The sequence below is a fragment of the Callithrix jacchus genome, chromosome 10 (genome assembly GCF_049354715.1).
Source record: "Callithrix jacchus isolate 240 chromosome 10, calJac240_pri, whole genome shotgun sequence".
NCBI lineage: Eukaryota > Metazoa > Chordata > Mammalia > Primates > Cebidae > Callithrix > Callithrix jacchus.
The window spans coordinates 76,321,821-76,341,986 of record NC_133511.1 but is presented as its reverse complement, the minus strand read 5'-3'; the positions used below and the strand labels follow the sequence as shown (position 1 = coordinate 76,341,986).

Below are 20,166 nucleotides of genomic sequence, written 5' to 3'. Positions count from 1 at the left end.
AAATGGTGATAGTAATGGGGTAATTGTGAGGCTTCGGTGAGATCACATCTTGGCATCTGACCAGGCCAGGCAGAAGCACCCACGAGTGCGACCCGTTTCCACTGGGTCAAGCTCCCCTCCTGTCTCCAGGCAGGCTCTGACCCTCACCTCTGCCCTACCTCCAGCTACCTTCTCTTCTGGGCCATCTCCACACAACAGCCAGAATATGTTTGTCTGAAGTATAAATTTGATGATGTCCCTCAGCTTGTCCAATCACTTTCTGGGCACACAGACTCAATCACTCCCTCCCATGCCCCAGCCCTCAGGCTCCCCTCTCTGCCTCTCCCTGTAGAAAGTCATCCATCACCTTGACTGGGCATTGGCCTGTATCACCATCTGCTAACCCTCAATTCCAGGCATCCAGAGGAAGAGATTGGCTCCTGCCCCCTCCTCCCCCCTCCCCTGGTTAAGTCTCTCCCGGACTGCTCTTCTCCTACAACCCACTGAATCTGGAAGGGAAATGTCTTGGAGGCTTGTACTTAATCACACACGGTGTAAGGACCTTTGTTGTTAGGTGAGCAGGTGAACTGAAGTATCTACATTTCTAAACAAGACCTGAGGCTGCTGCTTGGTGCTGCTGGGGGCTAGATCCAGTCTTTCGGGCCCCACCTGGCAGGAACTGAGTTCCCGGTCTGCCCACTGCTGTCTCCCCCACTGAGGGCAAGGCCTGCCCCACAACCAGGGACACACAGGGCCCCCACCTCTGAAAGCAGATGCTGGCAGGCATCTGAGAGGCCTTAGCAAGACTGAGGCCTCCCTCACCTTGACCATCTGAGCAAAGTACTCTCCTCCTAGATGGTTTTCAGTTTTCAACCAACACCACCCCCATCCACTGACTCCCAGAGCTGCCCCTGAGGAGAAGGGGACTTTTTAGAAATCCAGCTTCTTGGGGCTGGTGACCCCATGCCTGGAACACAGGTGGCAGGACCTGAGATACCATGGTGAAGGGCAGGAGCAAACCTGACCCAGCCCACAGCGAATCCATTCCTGTCTCAGCCCCTATGAGCCCTGCCTGGGTCACCAACCACACTTACATATTTAAGAAAGAGGTGAAGCTCTCGATGATCTTGGGGGTTGATCGTGGCCTTGAAAAGGGGCAGGAAGATGTTCTCCAGCATCTTCCCAAAGTTTGGCAGCAGCTTCTTTGACCTAAATATGTCACTGGGGGATAGCAAAGACTCGATTATCAGGTGGACCCAACAGCCCCCTGCCCTGTCAGAGACCAGCGCCAGTCACTTCCTCAGGCTGCCTGTGTCCCCATTAAACACCCAGAGTCAAGTCAGGTGTGGCCTGAACACAGATTCCTCCCATCTCCTCCCCCAACCAGCAAAGTCTGAAATACTTGGCCTTGCTTTGCAAGCTCCACACCTACCCATGCCCATCAGAGCACTTTCTCAAGCCAGAAGCCACTGGGAGGGGGATGGTGGCATTCTGGCTCACCAAGAATCTGAGATATGAGTCCTCGAATTTCCACTGACCTTAACACTCTGTTACTCAGCTCTGTTTCTCTAAACCACATACGCTAGCCATCCTAGAGGCATGGGCCCCGCCCTGGCCAGCCACCTGGAGAGGACAGCAGCCATCTGAGCGACATCTAGGGAGAGGGTCAGCAATGTAAACCACTACCAGCTCTTCTCATACTCCAGGACTCACCAAAAGGACAATCCATCCTCAACCCACAATGAGAAGAAGGCAGGGGTGGTAGATCCCCCAAGGACTTGGAACATCTATATTTTTCAAAGATTAAGAGTTCTAGGGTCATGTGGACATCTTTGCTAACCACTCCTTCTATGGAAAAATCCCTGGAGAGGACAAGCCTAAGCTGGTACCAGATCGGGCCCCATCCCTCAGCAGTGCAGACTTGGCAGCCCACGCGGGACAGATTGCCACCTCCGGAGGGCACAGGGCAGACAGCAGGGCCACCTCACTTACTAGATCCGGGGCACCTGGATGATCCAGCGCATGTTGGGGGAGTAGACCTTGTGCTGGATGAACCAGTGGGCCAGGTTGGGCCATTCCTCGGGACTGCGGCCATAGATGGAGAGCCGTGGCTCTGAGTACTGGTACTTGCTCTCCTCCAGCTCCCGGGCAACCTCCTGGCACAAGAAAAGCTTCAGTCAAACCCAGAGCATCCCAGCTACGTGGGAGACCCTCATTCTCATCACCAGCAGGGTCCTGTGGCTCCCCTAGGCACCTTGCTCTGAGGCTGGAAGCACTGATCTAAATCCCCAGGGCTGCCTGCTCCTATAAGCTCTTGTTCCACTTCAGCAGAGGCTCCCTCTGGGGAGGAAGGTCTTCTGCAGAATCAAGCCACAGCAGAAGCATGTCCATGTTTCTGGGTGCTCATCTGCACCCAGCCAGGTTCAGGCTGCAGAGACAGGAAAGCCAGGCCAGATGCTGTGAGCTCAGACAAGGTGGATATGCTTCCCTCCTCTTCCCTGCAGCCAGGCCACAGCAATGGGTGCCTGGCCACCTCACCCTTGCCTGAGCTGATGGTGGACAGAGGGAAGGGAAGAGGCCAGGGGCACACAGAGCCCCACCCTCTGAAGGCAGATGCTAGCAGGCATCTGAGAGGCCTTAGCAAGACTGAGGGCTCACTCACCTTCACCATCCGAGCAAAGTATTCTCCTCCCAGATAGTTTTCAGTTTTCAAATACAGGTCACGCAGCTCACTGGCCCCCACGGGGTTGTATTTGGAGTTGAACTTGTCAAAGCGGTGGAATGTCTGCCGGCCCTGGGGAGGAGACCACACGCATCATTCTTCAACTACCACACACTCTAGACCTTTGCAAGGCAGCCTTCTGTATGGCCACACCAAAAGACATCTTCTGTGTCAATTTTTGCGTGAAACCTCAGAAATGCCTGAGAGCCAGGACCATGGAAACTCACTTAGTCAGTTTGGGATCCTTTGGTGAGGCCCCCTGTGAAGTAACAGCAGGGGTCCCAACTGCAAGGTACCACAGCAAGTCTCGGCACATGGCTGGCTTAGTGAGCAGAGGCTGGACCGCTGAATAACACAGCATTCCCCATCACTACTCACATTTTGTAAAGCACTTTCTCCACATTATATCATTCAGTGTTTTGATTAACAAAGGTTTTTTGTTGTTGTTCTAATCATACACAACATTTACCATTTCAACCATTTTTAACTGTACAGTTCCAGTGGCGTTAAGTATATTCACATTGTTGTGCAACCATCACCACTAACCATTTCCAGAACTTTTTTATAATCCCAAACAAACTCTATACCCATTAGACACTAACTCCCCATGCCTTCCTCTCTACAGGCCCTGGTAACTTCTATTCTCCTTATGAATGTGCCTATTCTAGGTACCTTATATCAGTGGAATCATATAGTATTTGTCCTTTTGTGTCTGGCTTCTTTGATTTGGTATAATCTTTTGAAAACTTCATTTGTAGTTGTTGCATGTATCAGTACTTTATTCCTTTTATGGCTGAATAATATTCCATTGTATGGATATACCACATTTTGTTTACCCATTCATCTGTTGATGAACATGGGTTGTTTCTACCTTTTGGCCGCTGTGAATAATACTGCTATGAACATGGGTATATGAGCATCTGTTCAAGTTCCTGCTTTCAGTTCTTTGGGGTATATACCTAGAGGTGAATTGCTGAGGCATAGGTAATTCTATACTTAACTTTTTTAGAAACTACTATACTGTTTTCCATAGCAGTTACACAATCATTTAGTGTTTTAATAATTTTTTAAGTTAATAAGGCACGTAGCTGTCACCATTTTATAGACAAGGAAATAAAAGCTTCCATGAGTTGCCTAAAGGCACAAAACTCCTAAGTGGCAGGAGTGGAATTAGTGCTTAGACCTGTCCAGCCCCAAGCTACACACCCTCTTCTCCTGTCCCATGGCCACCCCAGACCTGTTATTCTTTGAGGCCACACGACCTCTCAGTCGGCTAAAAGAGAAAGAGCTGCTTCCATCACACCTCCCCACAAGCACAATCACAGTGGCTTACCAGGGGGCTGAATCCCCAGCCAGGGCTGCTTTCTGTTGGCAGCACTGAAGCAAAAGCTCACTCACCGCGTGGACATCCAGCGAGTCCACAGTGAGGTCGTAGGGGTCCATGTGCAGGCTGTCAAACACCTGCCGCAGGGTAATCTTGCGGCCCCGCTTCTCAGCCACAGTCCTGTCAGGCTCTGTCTGGTATGTGTGCTTGATGAAGCGCAGCAGATGCTTTTGGTTCATGCAGGCGGCCGCATGGATGTGCGTATCCACCTGGAACATAGCACCCACCAGGCCCTGAGTCAGACCACCTCCCCTAGCAACAAGAGTTAAGACATCCAACCCTCAGTGTGCACAGCACGTCGTGGGCCGTCGAGGCAGTCGTACCAATGTCGGGACCGCACTCCCCATTTCTCCTCCAGACTGGAACTGGCATCCCCCCCTTTCAGCCTGGCTGCCCATTCCATCTCCTTATAGCGCCAGGAAATCTTTTTTAAATGCAGATTGGATCAGCCCACTCCCTAGGTAACAGATGACCTATAGGCCCATCAGCCTCAAGATAAAGCCCATGCGCCTTGGCCTGGGATTCAAGGCTTACTTCAAGCCTAACTCTCGCCTTGTCACTGCCCCATTCTGTGCTGCAGCCATGACACACCACTTACAGGAACATAAGACACCAAGGAACCATACACTGTATCACTCTGCCCATGTGTTTCTGCAGTCTGAAATGACTTCCTTTCTCTCCACCAATCTCATCCACCTAGAAATTTCCCACAACCTCCTCCATTGGGAAGCCAATCTTGTTCCCCCAAGCACAATTGATCACTCTTTCGCTTGCCCAACCTGGAAAGCTGGCACAGGCATCCCACTGCTGTGCATGCCCTCCTGATCACTCTAAAGTCTGTCTACTCTTTCACTAGACTGGGAGCTTCTCAAGGACAAGGGCTATGTTTGATGTTTCTAAGTTTCCAGCAATTAGCCCAGAGCCTAGTACAAAGTCAAACTAATGGACGGATGAATGAACAAATTAACAGGTACGACAGGTTCTTATGGTTTCAGTGATAACCCTGAGGGCCCATCAAATGCCCTAAAAAATCCCACTCTTCCCATTGACCTCTCTCAGAACCCTCAGAGCATTCTCAAAGCAAACCTCCAAGTGGGAATGAATGAGAAGGACAGACACTAGAGGCCAGCCCCCAAAACACACCCTTCCTTGGCTAGTGACACCTCACTCAAACTGCAGGGCACCCAAGTCCCAAGAAGAAGCCACTCTACTGGAAGCTGCTCTACTGACCCTAACACATGGACTCACTCTGTGGGGCCCAAGGCCAAAGATCTTAGAGCAAATCCCAAAAAGCAGAAATGCACAGTCAGCTTAGACCTCTCCCCAAATTCCAGGGAAAGGCAGTTTCTTTGCAGAAGCCACCTTTGCAGAAGGAGCCTGGCAAGGTCTCAAAATACCTCATGGGATTTCTCATGTCCTCTATTGTGCTGAGTCCTGTGACACCAGACTGTCCCCTTGCATCTCTGTCCTCTCCTTTTCAGCCTCCTCAATCAGCTCCTCCTCACTACCAGACCTCTTAATAATGGAATTTCTTGATGCCTGGTCCTGGGTCCTTTTGTCCTCTCACTAGAAATTCTCTCCAAAGGTGACCTGATCCATTTCTGTGCATTTAATTATTTTCCTTATACCAAGTCCTAAATTTATGTCACCAGCCAAAAGCTCCAGAACTGTACATACTACTGCCTCCTTGACATCTTCTATCTGAATAACCCAAAGGCAGTTCAATTTTCATATATCTAAAAGTGGTCTCTCCATCTCCGGCCCCAGCCCAAACCTGCTTGTCTCCCAGGTTCTGGAATCCCAGGAAATGGTGTGTCCTGAATCCAGCTGGTCACGCTGAAAACCTGGGAGTCATCCTCGGCCTTCCCACTCCCTTCCTTCAGTCAGTCTCATCAATTCTACCTTCCAAATGGATCTCAAATCCATACAATATTCTCTAGCCCCACTGCCACCATGGGAGTTCAAGTCTGCTTGTTCTCACACCTGAATCCACAGTGACCTCCTAACTGGTCTTGTTCCTTTTTCTGTGTGCTCTGGTTCAGTTCATTCTCCACACACACAAGCTAGAAGGGATTTTTTTTAATGTAATTTAATTCTGTTACTAAACCATCTTCATTAATCTTAGGTTGAGGGCTCTGCTAATATTACCTGGATGCCACCCACCTCCCCATGCCCTCATCCCCACTTTCCCTTTTCTCTGTGCTTCACTCGCAGGACAGCCACCAGCCCTAAGGAAATGAAGCCCCAGCTAAGCTGAGGGATGGCCTGAAGTCACTATGGGCAAACTGACTTCCCTCCCTGAGCCCAAGGGGCCTACAGGCGCTCCTGGGGAGGACGACAGCAGCCTTACAGCCGAGGCTGCTGACAGCAATTAGACCACACTCTAGAGCTACTGCTGTGGCCAACTGGGCTCTCAGCCCAGGCTGGGGTGAGCCCATGCTGGCGGCTGACCTCAGGGCAGGGAATGCTGTCCACAGCTGGCCTGGCATCTCCACATCATGCCAAACCAGACATTTGATACACTGAACCTCTGTGAGCATTATGCCAGCCCGCCCATGTTGTTAGCCACAGCACTCACTCATCAGCGTCCTTCCTGCCATTAATCTTGCCACTCTTACCAGAAAGACAGATCACTGGACACTGGGAACACAAAACAAAGCAAAACGCTGAAACATCCCCAACGCCCAGGTTCCTCAGAGATGTGGCTGGGCTCATGTGGGATGCACAAGAGAAGGTCAGCCTGGCTCAGCTCAGCTGGACACAGCTTGGTGCAATGACCTCAGCATGACTCAGCAGAACTGGGCTTTCTGCGTCTGTCCTCTAGCTTACCAATGACAACCACAGGGGGGTCAACCTGTCCTTACCCCCATGAGTCACAAGATAAATGAGGAAAACAACTGGACAATCCAGGAAGCACCCCATCCAATCTTCAGAATCTCAAGGGTGATTATTTCAGGAATGAAAATAATTGAAGGTCACTGGAGGTCAGTGTTTTCAATTCACCAGAGGATCCAATTGCATTCCCCATGTTCACCTAAGATTCAGATCTAAACAAAGAGCAGAGTTTCCAAACCTGGGACCTAAGCCAGCACTGACCATTTCCATACCCATAGCAGGCATCAATAATCGAGGACAGCACTCTTCTCACTAAGCTTTAGGGGTGGCCTCTGCTAACTACCCCTAACTCGTCAGGTTTGGCACAGAAGATAAAACCTATTTGCTATTCTTGATATGACACTTAGACCCCAGTGCATATCACTGACTTCTACCCAATTCCCAAGCAGCAAACACACTCAGCCCTTCTATCTTGCTTTTGCCTAGAAAATAAGTATCTCAGTCACACGGTCCTGCTGACTGGGTCTTGGGGTGTCATACAGCCCTTCACCTGCTGCAATGTGACAGGCGCCTTCACAGATGCCACCCACATAGATCTACAGCCGCATCACAGCTTCTGCCTCAGAACACAGCCCTGGTCTGCCCTAGGGACGCCAACAGCCACTTTAGACATATGGAGGCCACCATCCAGCCCATTCTGGATTTGAGAAAGCAGCTCTTCTCCCCATCAAGGCCAGGCATGGTGGCTCCTGCCTGTAATCCCAGCACTTTGGGAGGCCTAGGCAGGCGGATCACCTGAGGCCAGGGCTTGAAGACCTGCCTGGGCAACATGGCAAAACCCGCCTCTACTAAAAATACAAAAATTAACTGGGCATGTTGGCAGGCACTCTGCAATCCCAGCTACTCCAGAGGCTGAAGCAGGAGAACTGCTTGAACCCAGGAGGCAGAGATTGCAGTGAGCCAAGATTGTACCACTGCACTCCAGCTGGGCAACATGTGCAAAACTCCATCTCAAAAAAAAAAAAAGAGAGCACTATCAAGTAGGCAGCACCCAAGGGGAAGGTACAAGCCTGACTCATAGGAGACCTGCACCCATGCTTATGGACTGACTGTGGTGCCTAAGAACAGGCCACTGTGTCATAGGTATCAAGATCATCTCTGTCCACAGAAAACATTAACCCCCAAACTGCAGGAAAATCCTGGGGATAGTCTCTGGTTTATAACCCTAGCCCCACGCCAGGACTCTTTCTCATGTTGTGGCCAGAGAGCAGCTTGTAGACCCAGGAACGCCCACTGGGGCCCCACCTTAGAAGCAAACAGTGTCAGTGTCAGTGCCAGTGCAGTCAGCAAGGACACTTTGGCCCCAGGCAGCAGGAAGCAGGCAAGCCCAGAGCATTCATGTATGCACAGGGCAGGGTGAGGCGTTTCTTTGGACATGGGCTTGGGCATGAGCTAGGTGTGTGAGGTTCTTTGGGCAAGGCTGAGAGGAGTTCACATAGTGATGGAGGCATTCACCTGTCTGAATACCTAAGGCTCACAGAGAAGGAACAAATGGTGCTTGAAGGTGAAAATGCCAGGATGCCCACATAAGTGGTATCTAAAACATCTTTCACTTCTGCCTGGAAATCTCTAAGACACTTCCATAAGCCTCTCAGGGCCCATGAGCTGAAGCCAGACTCTTCATTCTTAAAGCTCTTGATCCCATCCAAGTGGGATTCTGTGTTGGACACCCTGTGTAACAGAGGTGGTCTTAGGGCCTTCATGTAGGGTCTTCCATCTGCATTGCTGAGGCCTCCCAGCCAGAAGGTCAGGGAGGCAGGAGCTAGGCTTTCCCAGAGGAGCCACATCCTCCCCTGGCCTACTGTCCCTTATCAAAGCTGACCTCAAAAAGAAGTCCTCAAAAGGTCCCAGCTGGGACAGAGCCCCTATGGAAATGACAACCCCACTGTGACTCCACTCAGCTTTCGCCATCCCCCTTCCAAACAAAGCCTCCTCCCACTAGGGGTTTCTCTCCCAGCTCACCACCACACCCCAGCCCACCTCCCTGCCTTCTGTGGGAAACCCACGGCCCCTGTATGATCCAGGGCCTCCCCACATCTCTGCAACCTCACTCACCCCACAACCCACTGCTCCCTGCTCCCCATGCCTGAGCTCCAGCCACACTGCACAGCTTGCAGTTACGTCAACACACTGTTCTGACTCTCTCATACCAGTCCCTCTCTCCTGACATTTGCACATCACATGCCTCCACCTGGAATGCCACCACTTCCATTCCCCTACCACACCCTCTGCCTGGCAAGCTCCTACTCACTCTGAGTCAACTCAGTTTCAGCCTCTTCCTCAAAGCCACCTGGTCAACAGGAAGTGACTCTTGCTCACCATCAAACGCCCCCTGCCTAGCAGTGACCCTGTGCCTCACTGCACAGTGCTTCAGCAGAAGAGAATGAAAACCCTAGGGCCATTATCATTTAACCTTCACTCCTACTGCGGCTGCAGCCCCTGCAGGCAGAGAATGCTAGGAGCCCCAGACAAGACTGCCATCCCCTCAGTAGGAGAAGAGAGGCAGAGATCTGAGCATATCAGAGGCTTTTCTGAAAATCCACACAATCTCAAAGGATGCAAAACCACAAACTCCCAACTCCAAAGAGATCTTTCTTTTCTTCAGGGAATTTAAATTTTATTTTATTTACTTATTTATTTTAACTTTAAAGTTCCAGGATACATGTGCAGAATGTGCAGGCTTGTTACATAGGTAAACATGTGCCATGGTGGTTTGCTGCACCCATCAACCCATGCTGCACCCATTACCCCTAATACCTAGGCTTAACCCCTAGGTATTAAGCCCAGCTGGAAGCCATCATCCTCAGCAAACTAACACAGGAACAGAAAACCAAACACGGCATGTTCTCACTCATAAGGGAGCTAAACAATGAGAACACGTTGACACAGGGAGGGAACTAAAGAGATCTTAACAGCTGTGTCTCTTCTTGATGACCCTAATACATCTTCTACCTTAAAAGTAGGCTGTGCTCAACTTTCATGACCAATTAATAGGCAATGCCTTATTTTCCAAGGAAGAGGGCACATCCCAACAGATACACAATGTGGACAAAGGTTTCCACCTAAAGTGATTCAAGTATTCTCTGAAGCCCAGTTCGACACAAACTCAGCTCACCCATCCTCCTTCTGCACCTATCCTTCATGCCTCTCTGGCCATGAAGGCTGCCCTTAACCTGGAGCCCTGACATTCTCACAAGGGACAAGCCCCAGACTGGCTCAGAGCATCCCATGGGCTGGGAGGGGGACCGGGAGGGACAGCTTTAACTGGCCCCTAGCGCACCTTTCTCACGTTATAGAAGTCACGGTGGGGGTTACTCTTCAACTCTTTGAACTCGGACATTTCGTTTAACATCTCATGAAGGCTGAACTTGGATTCCAGAAAGTTCAGTCGTCGGTGACAATAGGTTTTCCTGCAAGTTGGAGATGGGGAGAGACCATAGTTGAGCAGAAGTCACATTGAGCTCTCCAGTTTGGAGGCCTCCAGCATCTGCAGGGGCCAATCCCAGCTGGAAGGGTGGGGATGGAGCAGGGCAGGATGAGGTGGTTCTGGCTTTCTACAGACCCTACTGAACGGTTGAGTCACATCCACGGACTCTGTAAAGTCAGTGGAGAGTCAGGAGATGCTGCAGTAGCAGGCCAGCTCTGGGACATCAGACAAGTGTTTTGACTTCTAGCTTTAGGCATTTAGGGAATTAACCTCAAGCCTCCATTTCCCATGAGTAAATACCAGGTGGTAACAGCCAAGGTTGAAGTTAAAGGTTAAACTGGTTTATGCCTGGAAAAGGGCCTGACTCCAAGCACAGTGGACACTCACTGAAAGTCTCCCTCCTTCATCCCCTCCTTTCCTTCCTCTTTTCTATCCTCAGCCACTTGTCATTCCTTGAAGAAGGAAGTTGTTGCACGGAGGATTGATAGCACAATCAAACTGCAAGCCATGACCTGCCCACCTTGGGATGCAGAGGAACCAGCCCCCTGACCTAATGGCCATGGTCCAAGGACCTCTCAACTCTGAGGCTTCATGACAAGAAGAGGATGTTTTGCATCATGGGTGGATTGGGACTGTAGGGATATTTCTTACCGAGACAGAATCTTTGCAAGGACTGATGCCCCCAGATTCCCACCAACTCAAGGAAGGGGTCCATGATTTCTCAGCCAGCAAAGGCCACTGGAGATGGGGGTGCTCACTGCTGTGGCCAACCGCCAGCCCACACCCAGCCCAGGTGCCTGGCCACACACCTGCATCCACACCCACTCAGAACCTTTGACCACAATTCACGTTTCCCTGCTGTCTCATGGCCCCACAAACAGCAGCTTCCTTGGCATCTAATCACATAGACTTTCCATAAGAGCATCTGCCGGCGCTGCCACAGCATAGTCATCCATCTGCCCAGACAGACTCCAGAGTGGACAGAGCACAGGACAGCCTCAGAGTCAGAAGAGAATTTAAAGGCCATCTCAGTCTCTCTCCCGAGGCAGGATCCTCCTTGACAACCACCCAGATACCCAGATGGGATAGCCACTGCTTGCACACCTGCTTGAGGAACCGCCCCTGCCCTTCCCATGTCTTAGTTCTTAGGAGGACTAAGAGTCACACTGCCCATCCACCTTGGGCCCACTATGCTCCTTTGGAGACTGGTATCACAGGATTTGCAAAAACCCAGAGAGGTGGCCCTCAGGTGTGACCAGCACCTCCCATCACCCAGACTCCGAGGCTCGCAGGGTCCAGGCATGCTGACCTGCATTGCTGATCAGCCTCAGTGCCCACCAAGAAGCGAGGGGCCAAATTCAGGAAGACGGCTGCCCGCCAGGTTAGCTGGAGCCAAGCCCATAAGCATGATGGGGTCATGAAGCAAAGTTCCCCAGGTTCCCTGCATGCTCCTCTCCAGAAACCCAGAAAACCCAAAGCCTGAAGCAATGTCTTCATATATCCTCACCAAATACACTCATGCTCTGGGCTGGTAAGTCTCTGCAAGGCTGCTATCCTGCCTGGGGAGAGGAATGACAGCCATTCTGGGGCACCCAGGTGGCTACCAGCAAACAGAAGCTCCACACTATGTGTGCATAAGGGACAGGAAGGCCGGGCACAGTGGCTCAGCCTGTAATCCCAGCACTTTGGAAGGCCAAGGCAGATGGATTGCCTGAGCTCAGGAGTTTGAGACCAGGCTGGCCAACATGGTGAAACCTGTCTCTACTAAAAATATAAAAAATTGGCCAGGCATGGTGGTACGTACCTGTAGTTCCAGCTACCCAGGGAAGAGAATCACGTGAACCCAGGAGGCAGAGGTTGCAGTGAGCTGAGATCGCATCACTACACCCAGCCTGGGCTACAGAGTGAGATTTTGTCTCAAAAAAAAAAATAAATAAATAAAATAACAGGGAGTACCAAGTCTAAGGCTATGCCAGCCTATGAAGGAAAACTGTTGCAGAAACCCACAAAGCACTGAGGAAAGGGGAAACCATGCTCTTCCTGGGATGATTTAAGTACAGGGAACCCCAGGGCAGAGCGGTAAGGCCTTTCTCATCTCCTTCCCAAAGAACAGCACCTGTGCAAAGAGACGCAGCTGCGGGAAAGCTGGCTTACGTCGGGCCGTCGGTGATGAGAGCCAGGATGTGGCTCATGTCCACCGTATAGGTCTCCAGGTCAGGGTAGGGCAGGCTGTGCGGCTCCTGGCGCTCCAGCATCTTCTTGTTATCATACACAAAGAGGATGCCCCCCTGCATGCGGACCAAGTAATCCAGGTTGGAGGGTGCATCATCCAGGCAGTAAGGGTCTTCCTGGGGCAGCGGGGGAGGGTGGAAGTCTGCAAAACAGGATTGATGATGGCAAAGTACCCCTGACCTCAAGTGTACATATGGGCTCAAAAGACACAGAGGCCTGCCCTGGCCTTTCTGCCCCAAATCCGACCACCTGCACAGGCCCGCTTCTCATATGTTCTTCCCTGCTTCCTTTTTTCTCACCAGCACTTACCACCACGTCAAACCATGTCACTTCTTCATCGTGGATATTATGCCTTCTCCACTCCAATAGAAGCTCCACGCAGACAGACACTTTAATTTGTGCTGTTCACTGCTGAGTGTCTAGAACAGTCCCTGGCACATGCTGGCACTTCAGCAATTTTTTAAAATTTAACTAAAATGGGTTTCATTTTCCTCAGCACTGCAGGATCCCAGGAATACTAAAAAGGGCAGTGGTGTCTTCTCCCAGGAAGAGAACAGATTGCACCTGGACAATCTGTCTGGTGGCAATAACTGTCCCTGTCTTCCTACATCCTCCTGAGTCCAGGCCTACTGAGGGGATAGATGAAGAAGCCACCTCCTCCCTAAAGGAGCAAAGGATAGGAAACTTGTCTCCCACAGAGCAAGGAATGCCAATGATAAAGCCATCTGCTTCCCACCACTATAGGTTAAGGTTAGAATTAGCCAACAGGAAGCAAAAAACTCCTCTATGCAATTTCCCTGCTGTGAGACTTTCAGCAAACTCCTTTACCTCTCTGAGCCTGTCTCCTCATCTGAAATAACACCTCCCTGCCTTAACAGGCTGCTGTGAGAGTTGCAATAGTGTGTATAGGAAAATTCCTTATAAACAGTAATGCACTATAAATAATGAATTACAGGGCATTATTCTTACTATTCTCATAATGAGTTTTCCTGACTCTTGATAAACTCTGTCTCCGGCCAAGGAATGTATTGATGCTAAATATCAGTAGAGCTGGAGGCTTCAACTCCATGCACCATCAGGATCAGCTGCCGGCATAGGCAGGAGGAAGCTGCCAAGGCTTAGTGACCTACCTGGGCATCCTCCATCTGTGCTTGGAAGGAATAGACCATTCCTAGAGCATATGTGAGGAGCCATAGAGGGGCCAATGCAGGCAGAGCTGGAGAGGGATGTCTCCCATCAGCCATGGCCACAGGCCAGCTCAAGAGGCCCTAACATGTGCAGTGGTCTATGATATGCAGGCAGTTCAAGGCCTAGGTGAAGCTACAGCCTGCATGCTCAGAAGTTGCTCCTTTTTACCATACTCATTCCCAGAACACTGGGGTCCTCTGTCCATGTAAAGTACACATTTGAGTCATTTCTGTCTGTCTTTGCCAAAACTGGGATGGTCAGATTCACTTCCCTCAAATAGACAGGAAAATGGGCCCAAAGGGCTGAGATTTACCCAGGGCCCCAGGTGGTAACAAGATGCTCAATGTAGAGGACTTGAAATTCAAGGAAGCCAGAGACTGGGGCAACTTGGCACCACCAGCTACCCCCAGAGGCAGCCAGGTCCCAGGCACTGATGGAGACCACCAGGGTCTTCTGTGTCCCCCCACCACCAACTTTCAGGAGTGGAGTTTCCTATTGTCCTCATTACAGCCTCTACTGTTCCTACGACCTTCTTGGGTGAGGCTCCGCTAGGAAACCACCTGGCCCTCTCCAATCTCCCCTTCCTGAATTCTGCAGCATAAACATAGCTACTGTTTATTGAACACACACTAGATGCCAGAACTGCACTAAGTACTTCACATGCATTCTCCTGTTTAATCCTCACCACAGCCCTGGGAGATAGGTATTATTTGCATTTCCATTTTACAGATCACGTTTTACAAAGTGAGGCTTGAAGAAATATCTTTCCCAAAATCCCAAGAAATTGACAGAGCCCAGATACAAATGCAGGTGTTTTTGACACCAAAGCCTACATCCCCTTCCCAGGGAACATGTCCTCTGTTCCTACTCCCACCCTGATCCACCTTACCACCAATTTGGCATTTACTGTCTGATTGGGTTGTTTTAAATATGCCACATAAGGCCAGGCACAGTGGCTCATGCCTATATTTCCAGCACTTTGGGAGGTTGAGACAGAAGGATCACTTTAGCCCAGGAGTCTGAGACCAGCCTGGACAACATGGTGAGACCTGCATCTCTACAAAAAATAGTAACAATTTTTAAAAAATTAGCTAGGTGTGGTGGTGTGTGCCTGTGATCCCAGCTACTCAAGAGGCTGAGGTGGTAGGATTGCTTGGGCCCAGGAGTTCAAGGCTGCAGTGAACTGTGATTGCACCACAGCACGACTGCCTGAGCAAGACCCTATCTCAAAAAAAAATCCCACATGAGACTGTCTCCCTGGTGGACTCCCAAAAACAGAGACCATCTTTCACTTCTCTCTCTTAACTTCAACAGTTCAGCTCTGCACAGGGTTAGGCGTGTACCCCACATAGAATCAATCCTTGCGGAGAATCATCAAACATCAGTGTGGAAGCTGCCAATGAAAGGGCACTCTCCTTAAAATACCATCAGGGGAAATAGATCAAGCCAGCAAAAAGCCCTGACCAGCTCTCAGTCCACCCACACTTGGAACCCAACCTCCAGACAGAGCTCCGTACCTGGAAGGCCGTCTTCTGGAGGTGCAGTATCGGCCCGCCGATGGCCCAGGTACTGGGATGTGATCCGCGGGAAGCGGTGGTAGGCGAGCCGTGCATACTTCTCCCGGATCATCAGAGCCTTGGCCAGGCTCTTGGCTGCCTGCTCATAGTCCTCCAAAGTGATCTGCAGAACGGAGGTATGCAGGAAAGTGTTCACGCAGCAAGCCTGAGACTGCCACCCTTGGAAAGATCTGCTTGCAAGGTTGGCCTTTGCCTGGTGTCTGGGAACCTGGATCTCAGAAGGGTTCTCACCAATCCCTGACTAGTAAGAGTGGCTCACTGGCCCTAACCTGTTTGTACAAACAATAACGTTTATGCTAGACACCTTTCCTTCTGGGAGCCTGGAATTTGGGATGTGCTTTGCAGATGTGTGACTAGTAAAAACCCTGGCACCAAATCTCTAATGAGCTTCCCTCTGGTAAACACTTCTCACATGTGCTGCCATAAATCTGATGCTGAGGGTATTCCGTATGTTCCGGTAACTCTGCTGGGAGAGGACCATGAAAGCTTCACCTAGTATTCTCCATGTACCTCTCTCTTTACTGATTTGTTCTGTATCCTTTCACAGTCTTAAGCTGTAACTACAGCTATCTGCTGAATCCTGTGAGTCCTCCTGGTGAATCCTCCAACCTGGGAGTGGTTTTGGAGACTCCAACACAGGAGAAGTTAGGGTCACTGGAAGAGAGAGGGGTGCTCCAGACTGCACACCCAGAAGCTGGCCTCACATGCAGCTAATTAAACCACAAGTCTCTTTCTGCACCAGGCCCATGAAGGTACAAAGCCCGAGTCCTATCCCTGATGGCAACGAGTACCACCATTTTCAGCTGAGAAAATTCACGGGTTCTTCATATGTCAAAACAAAACAAAAAGCAAAAGCAACTCCTGCATGCTCAGCCTGCTCCTTTGCCAACCCCACACTTCTGATTAAATCTGTTAATCACCCAACTCATCCAGGCAACAAGCCCCATTGTCATGTGTTATATGCCAGAACCTCCCATAGATTTCATTTTGTTCCTTACTGCAACCAGTTTTGCAAATGGGAAAACTGAGGCCCAGAGAGGATAAATCACTTGCCAGGAAGCTACAAAGTCAAATTTCAGACTCTAATCTGATTGAGTCCCAAAGTCTAAGGATGTTCTGCTTTCCCAGAGCAGCCTCATCTTCAAAGATGAATGAGATAAATTCAATGGGCTCATTAATCTTAGTCTTTTTGGGAAGGATGAGAACTGCAGAAATGTGCTTAGGGAGACAAGTGGTCAAACAGACACAATCGGGGGTAGGAGGTGCAGCAGAGGAAGGCACTGCATGCTGGCGGAGCCCAGGGTGGGCGGTGGGGAGCGGGGGTGTGGGGCAGCTGGTGTCTTAAAGTGTCCTCCTCTGCTTTAATTTTGAAACATTTTAAACATAGACAAGCACCAAAAATAATATAACCTACCTTCTAGAGCTGACAATATTAATATTTAGCATAATTCTTTCAAATTTCTCACAAGTTTAAATAAATAAATCATCCCAGATACAGCTAAAACTACCCTCCTCCCTTCCCTATCCTCAGAGGGAAGAAGTCTGAATATATTTTTCCTATGCATGCTTTATAATTCTACTAATACTACTTCTTTCTTTTTGTTACGGTGGTGGATTCTCCTTTCCTGCCTCCAAATGTCCCCACAGGGTATGTTAATTCCATTTTACACTTTCCAGTGGATGGCTTCTGAGAGCAGCAGGAATAGGTGAGCAGACACAGACATCTTAAAGAAAAATATGTCCCTGCCAACAACAAAGCCAAACACCTTCTCTGGGGAACCAGTGGACCCAGCATCACAAGGAGCTCAGGCCACGGCCAAGGACATCTGAGAGGATGCTCAGGACCGTTCAGCTGGTGGTCAGTCCACCTTGACTATTGCTTTCCAGTGACCTGCCCAGCTGCCTGAGGCTGAGTGAACACCAAAGACTCGTGGTCAGGATCCTGATCTCCAGATAAGGTTTGAATGGTCCCCAATCCAACCTAAACTCCCCTCCATAGGAACTTAATTAAAATAAACTACGACACATCCTCACAAAGAAATACTATGCACATATTTTTTAAAAGAACAAAGAAGTTTTTTATATATTGATACGGCATTATCTTTAAGATGTACTGTTAAGTGGAAAATGCAAGATGTAGTATAATGTGTATAGTAAACTACCATTTGTGTAAAAATAAACTATGTATGCATAATTAATTGTAGGTACATAGACCACATATGTGAGAATACATAAGAAACCAAAGCCAATGGTTGCCTCTGAGGAGGAGAACAGGTGCCTGAATAACTGGTATCATTTTTGTATCTTTTAAATGTTGTATTGGCCAGGTGCAGTGGCTCAAGCCTGTAATCCCAGCACTTTGGGAGGCCAAGGCGGGTGGATCACGAGGTCAAGAGATTGAGGCCATCCTAGTCAACATGGTAAAACCCTGTCTCTACTAAAAATACAAAAAATTAGCTGGGCATGGTGGCGCGTGCCTGTAATCCTAGCTACTCAGGAGGCTGAGGCAGGAGAGTTGCCTGAACCCAGGAGGTGGAGGTTGCAGTGAGTCGAGATTGCGCCATTGCACTCCAGCCTGGGTAACAAGAGCGAAACTCCGTCTCTAAATAAATAAATAAATAAATATTGTACCATATGCAAGTATTCTCCATTGCACACAACCAAAAATAATAATTTTGATAGCTAGGGCAAATTTTATAGGAGAGCAATTGCTCTCTCAGATTTACCATATTTTCTACAGCTACTGTTAAAAAGAGAGACTAACAAAGCCAACTGAGGTATAAGCAGTGAGTTGGGGCCAGGGAGATGGAGCCAAGTTTAACCCTGGCACTAACTCAGTGATATTTCTCTCCAAGAAGTAGGCATTCAGAAAAATGCACCATCCAATCAGGTTAAATTAGCACATTTTCAATGATTGCATTAACTGACTTGGTGTAAACTAAGCTTGTTCAATTTCTACTCAAGATTCTCTCTTCCTGGTTGAGGGGGAATAGCTATATTTAAGGGTACTAAACCCACACATGTAAAAAGAGATGATTTAGCAATAACGAATTTCACATAAACCAGTCAGTACCATTACTTTGAATCTACTAAACTTTGAATATGGCGACACTGAAAGGCCCAAGCTGGCAGCTTTCTCAGTGGGCTATGGGGACCTATGCCAGCTTTCTAGACTTAGAGAACATGTGGAACTTATAAGCCACAGCCACAGGGTGCCAGCCTGCAGCCGGGGGCCCTCCTCCGGAACAGGCAGCCACTGAGACATCACACCCACACCCCACAACCTCTGCTAGGACCCTCTTTGCCTCCTGTGCCTCCTCTCCACCTTCTCCCAGATACCCACTGACAGGGCCAGGCTCCAGAGGTGGGCACGACCCTGTGGCCCATGGGGCCCCTGGCCTCTGCATGCAAGGCCCATCCAATACTCCCACAGACACCTTACCCCGGCACAGTAATCTCCGCTGATGGTGACCCGCTGGAACTCGGGCATGGCATAGGGTGTTGGCGTGGGCTGGGAAGTGGCTCCAGTGAGCACAGGGGTTGTGGGAGACATGGCCGGACTGGTTGTCGGGGGGCCCTTCCAATCTTGCTGTGTCGGCATTTGCAGAGACAGGGACTGGGACCGAATCATCTTGAAACTTTTCTTTCTAAGAGCCAAGGACAAGGAAAAGTGGGAGACATCAGCAGCTACTCAGGGCAAGTGATAAAGACTCTTTGCTGTGTGTGGCAGGAGAATTTTGCTATGATTAACTAGTGGTGCTAGCCCTACCATTAAGAAGTTTCTAGTTATTCATGCCTTCCTCTTACACGTCTGCATAAGAGAGAACACAGCCCTCGAGACACCCCTGCCTGTGGTCACCATGCACTGCTCAGAGCTGTTGCATAGCCCACAGAAGATGAAAGCAGGCAAATGCCCCAGGAGACAGACAGACAAACAGCAGACCACACTGCAGGGGCTCTAAAACCACAGGGCACTAAAGGGGAGGCAATATGAAATCATGTAAGCTTTCCCCAGTGGGGACAGCATGCTAGCTTCAGAAAACACAAACTTTAAGTCCCAACATATGAATGGTCTCGGGAAGGACCAGGAATAGGGTCACAGAGAGACAATCACACTGATTTTCACACAGTTAGACATTTGGGGCATTGGAGGCAGAAGAGATAGGGATGCTCAATGAGTCCAATCTCTTTGTTTTACAAAGAAGGAGTCAGAGAGAGTACTCAGGACCCCCGTGGACTAAGGGCTGCCAGCCAAGCTTACAGGTATCACAGGCCCCATGGTTGGCAGCAGACCTACTGGGTGCCAAGGAGATCTGCAAGATGAGCCTGCTTCCCGCGGACACTTTCCCAGAAATGGGAAAGGGCTTGCACAAAGTCACACTGCACAGTGGCTGCTCCAGCCAGCCTCCACCCCTGCTGCTCCCTCCTCTAGCCTGCCATGTGCCATCCCAGCTCCTGCCGCTGGAGCAAACACAAATCTGTACCTCTGTTGAGGGAAAGGGATTGACAGGCATGAAATTCAGGTCCTTCTGGACCTGTCACCTTGACACCAAAAGATGATTACACTGACTCTTGGGCCCAAGGTTGGTTTAAAATGCCACAAGCCCATGCTTATATGCAAGGCTGATTTGTGATGACTCCACCTTCCTCATTAATGAAATAGACATCAGATAATGTCACCACAAGTCTCTTCTTCAGGAAGAGAATGACCCAGCATTAAGGTGAGGCCATCAGCACTCCCCTCCCACCTCATGTTTCTTTC

General features: G+C 49.7%; 1 protein-coding gene across 13 annotated transcripts in view; it reads right to left on the bottom strand.

Moving 5' to 3' along the window:
• AMPD3 (adenosine monophosphate deaminase 3) overlaps positions 1-20,166 on the bottom strand; it is a 60,474-nt gene that overhangs the window by 15,994 nt on the left and 24,314 nt on the right. For 9 of the 13 annotated variants that reach the window (XM_035265752.3, XM_009007656.6, XM_035265751.3 and 6 more), the window contains 8 exons: positions 18,847-19,051; positions 15,345-15,507; positions 12,562-12,781; positions 10,261-10,390; positions 4,100-4,294; positions 2,642-2,773; positions 1,972-2,135; positions 1,074-1,200 (listed from right to left, as the gene is read on the bottom strand). In XM_035265752.3, coding sequence (XP_035121643.1) covers positions 1,074-1,200; positions 1,972-2,135; positions 2,642-2,773; positions 4,100-4,294; positions 10,261-10,390; positions 12,562-12,781; positions 15,345-15,507; positions 18,847-19,051 — 1,336 coding nt within the window. The remainder of the gene's footprint in view (positions 1-1,073; positions 1,201-1,971; positions 2,136-2,641; positions 2,774-4,099; positions 4,295-10,260; positions 10,391-12,561; positions 12,782-15,344; positions 15,508-18,846; positions 19,052-20,166) is intronic. The other 4 variants (XM_078340485.1, XM_078340486.1, XM_078340484.1 and 1 more) reach the window with 1 other exon arrangement.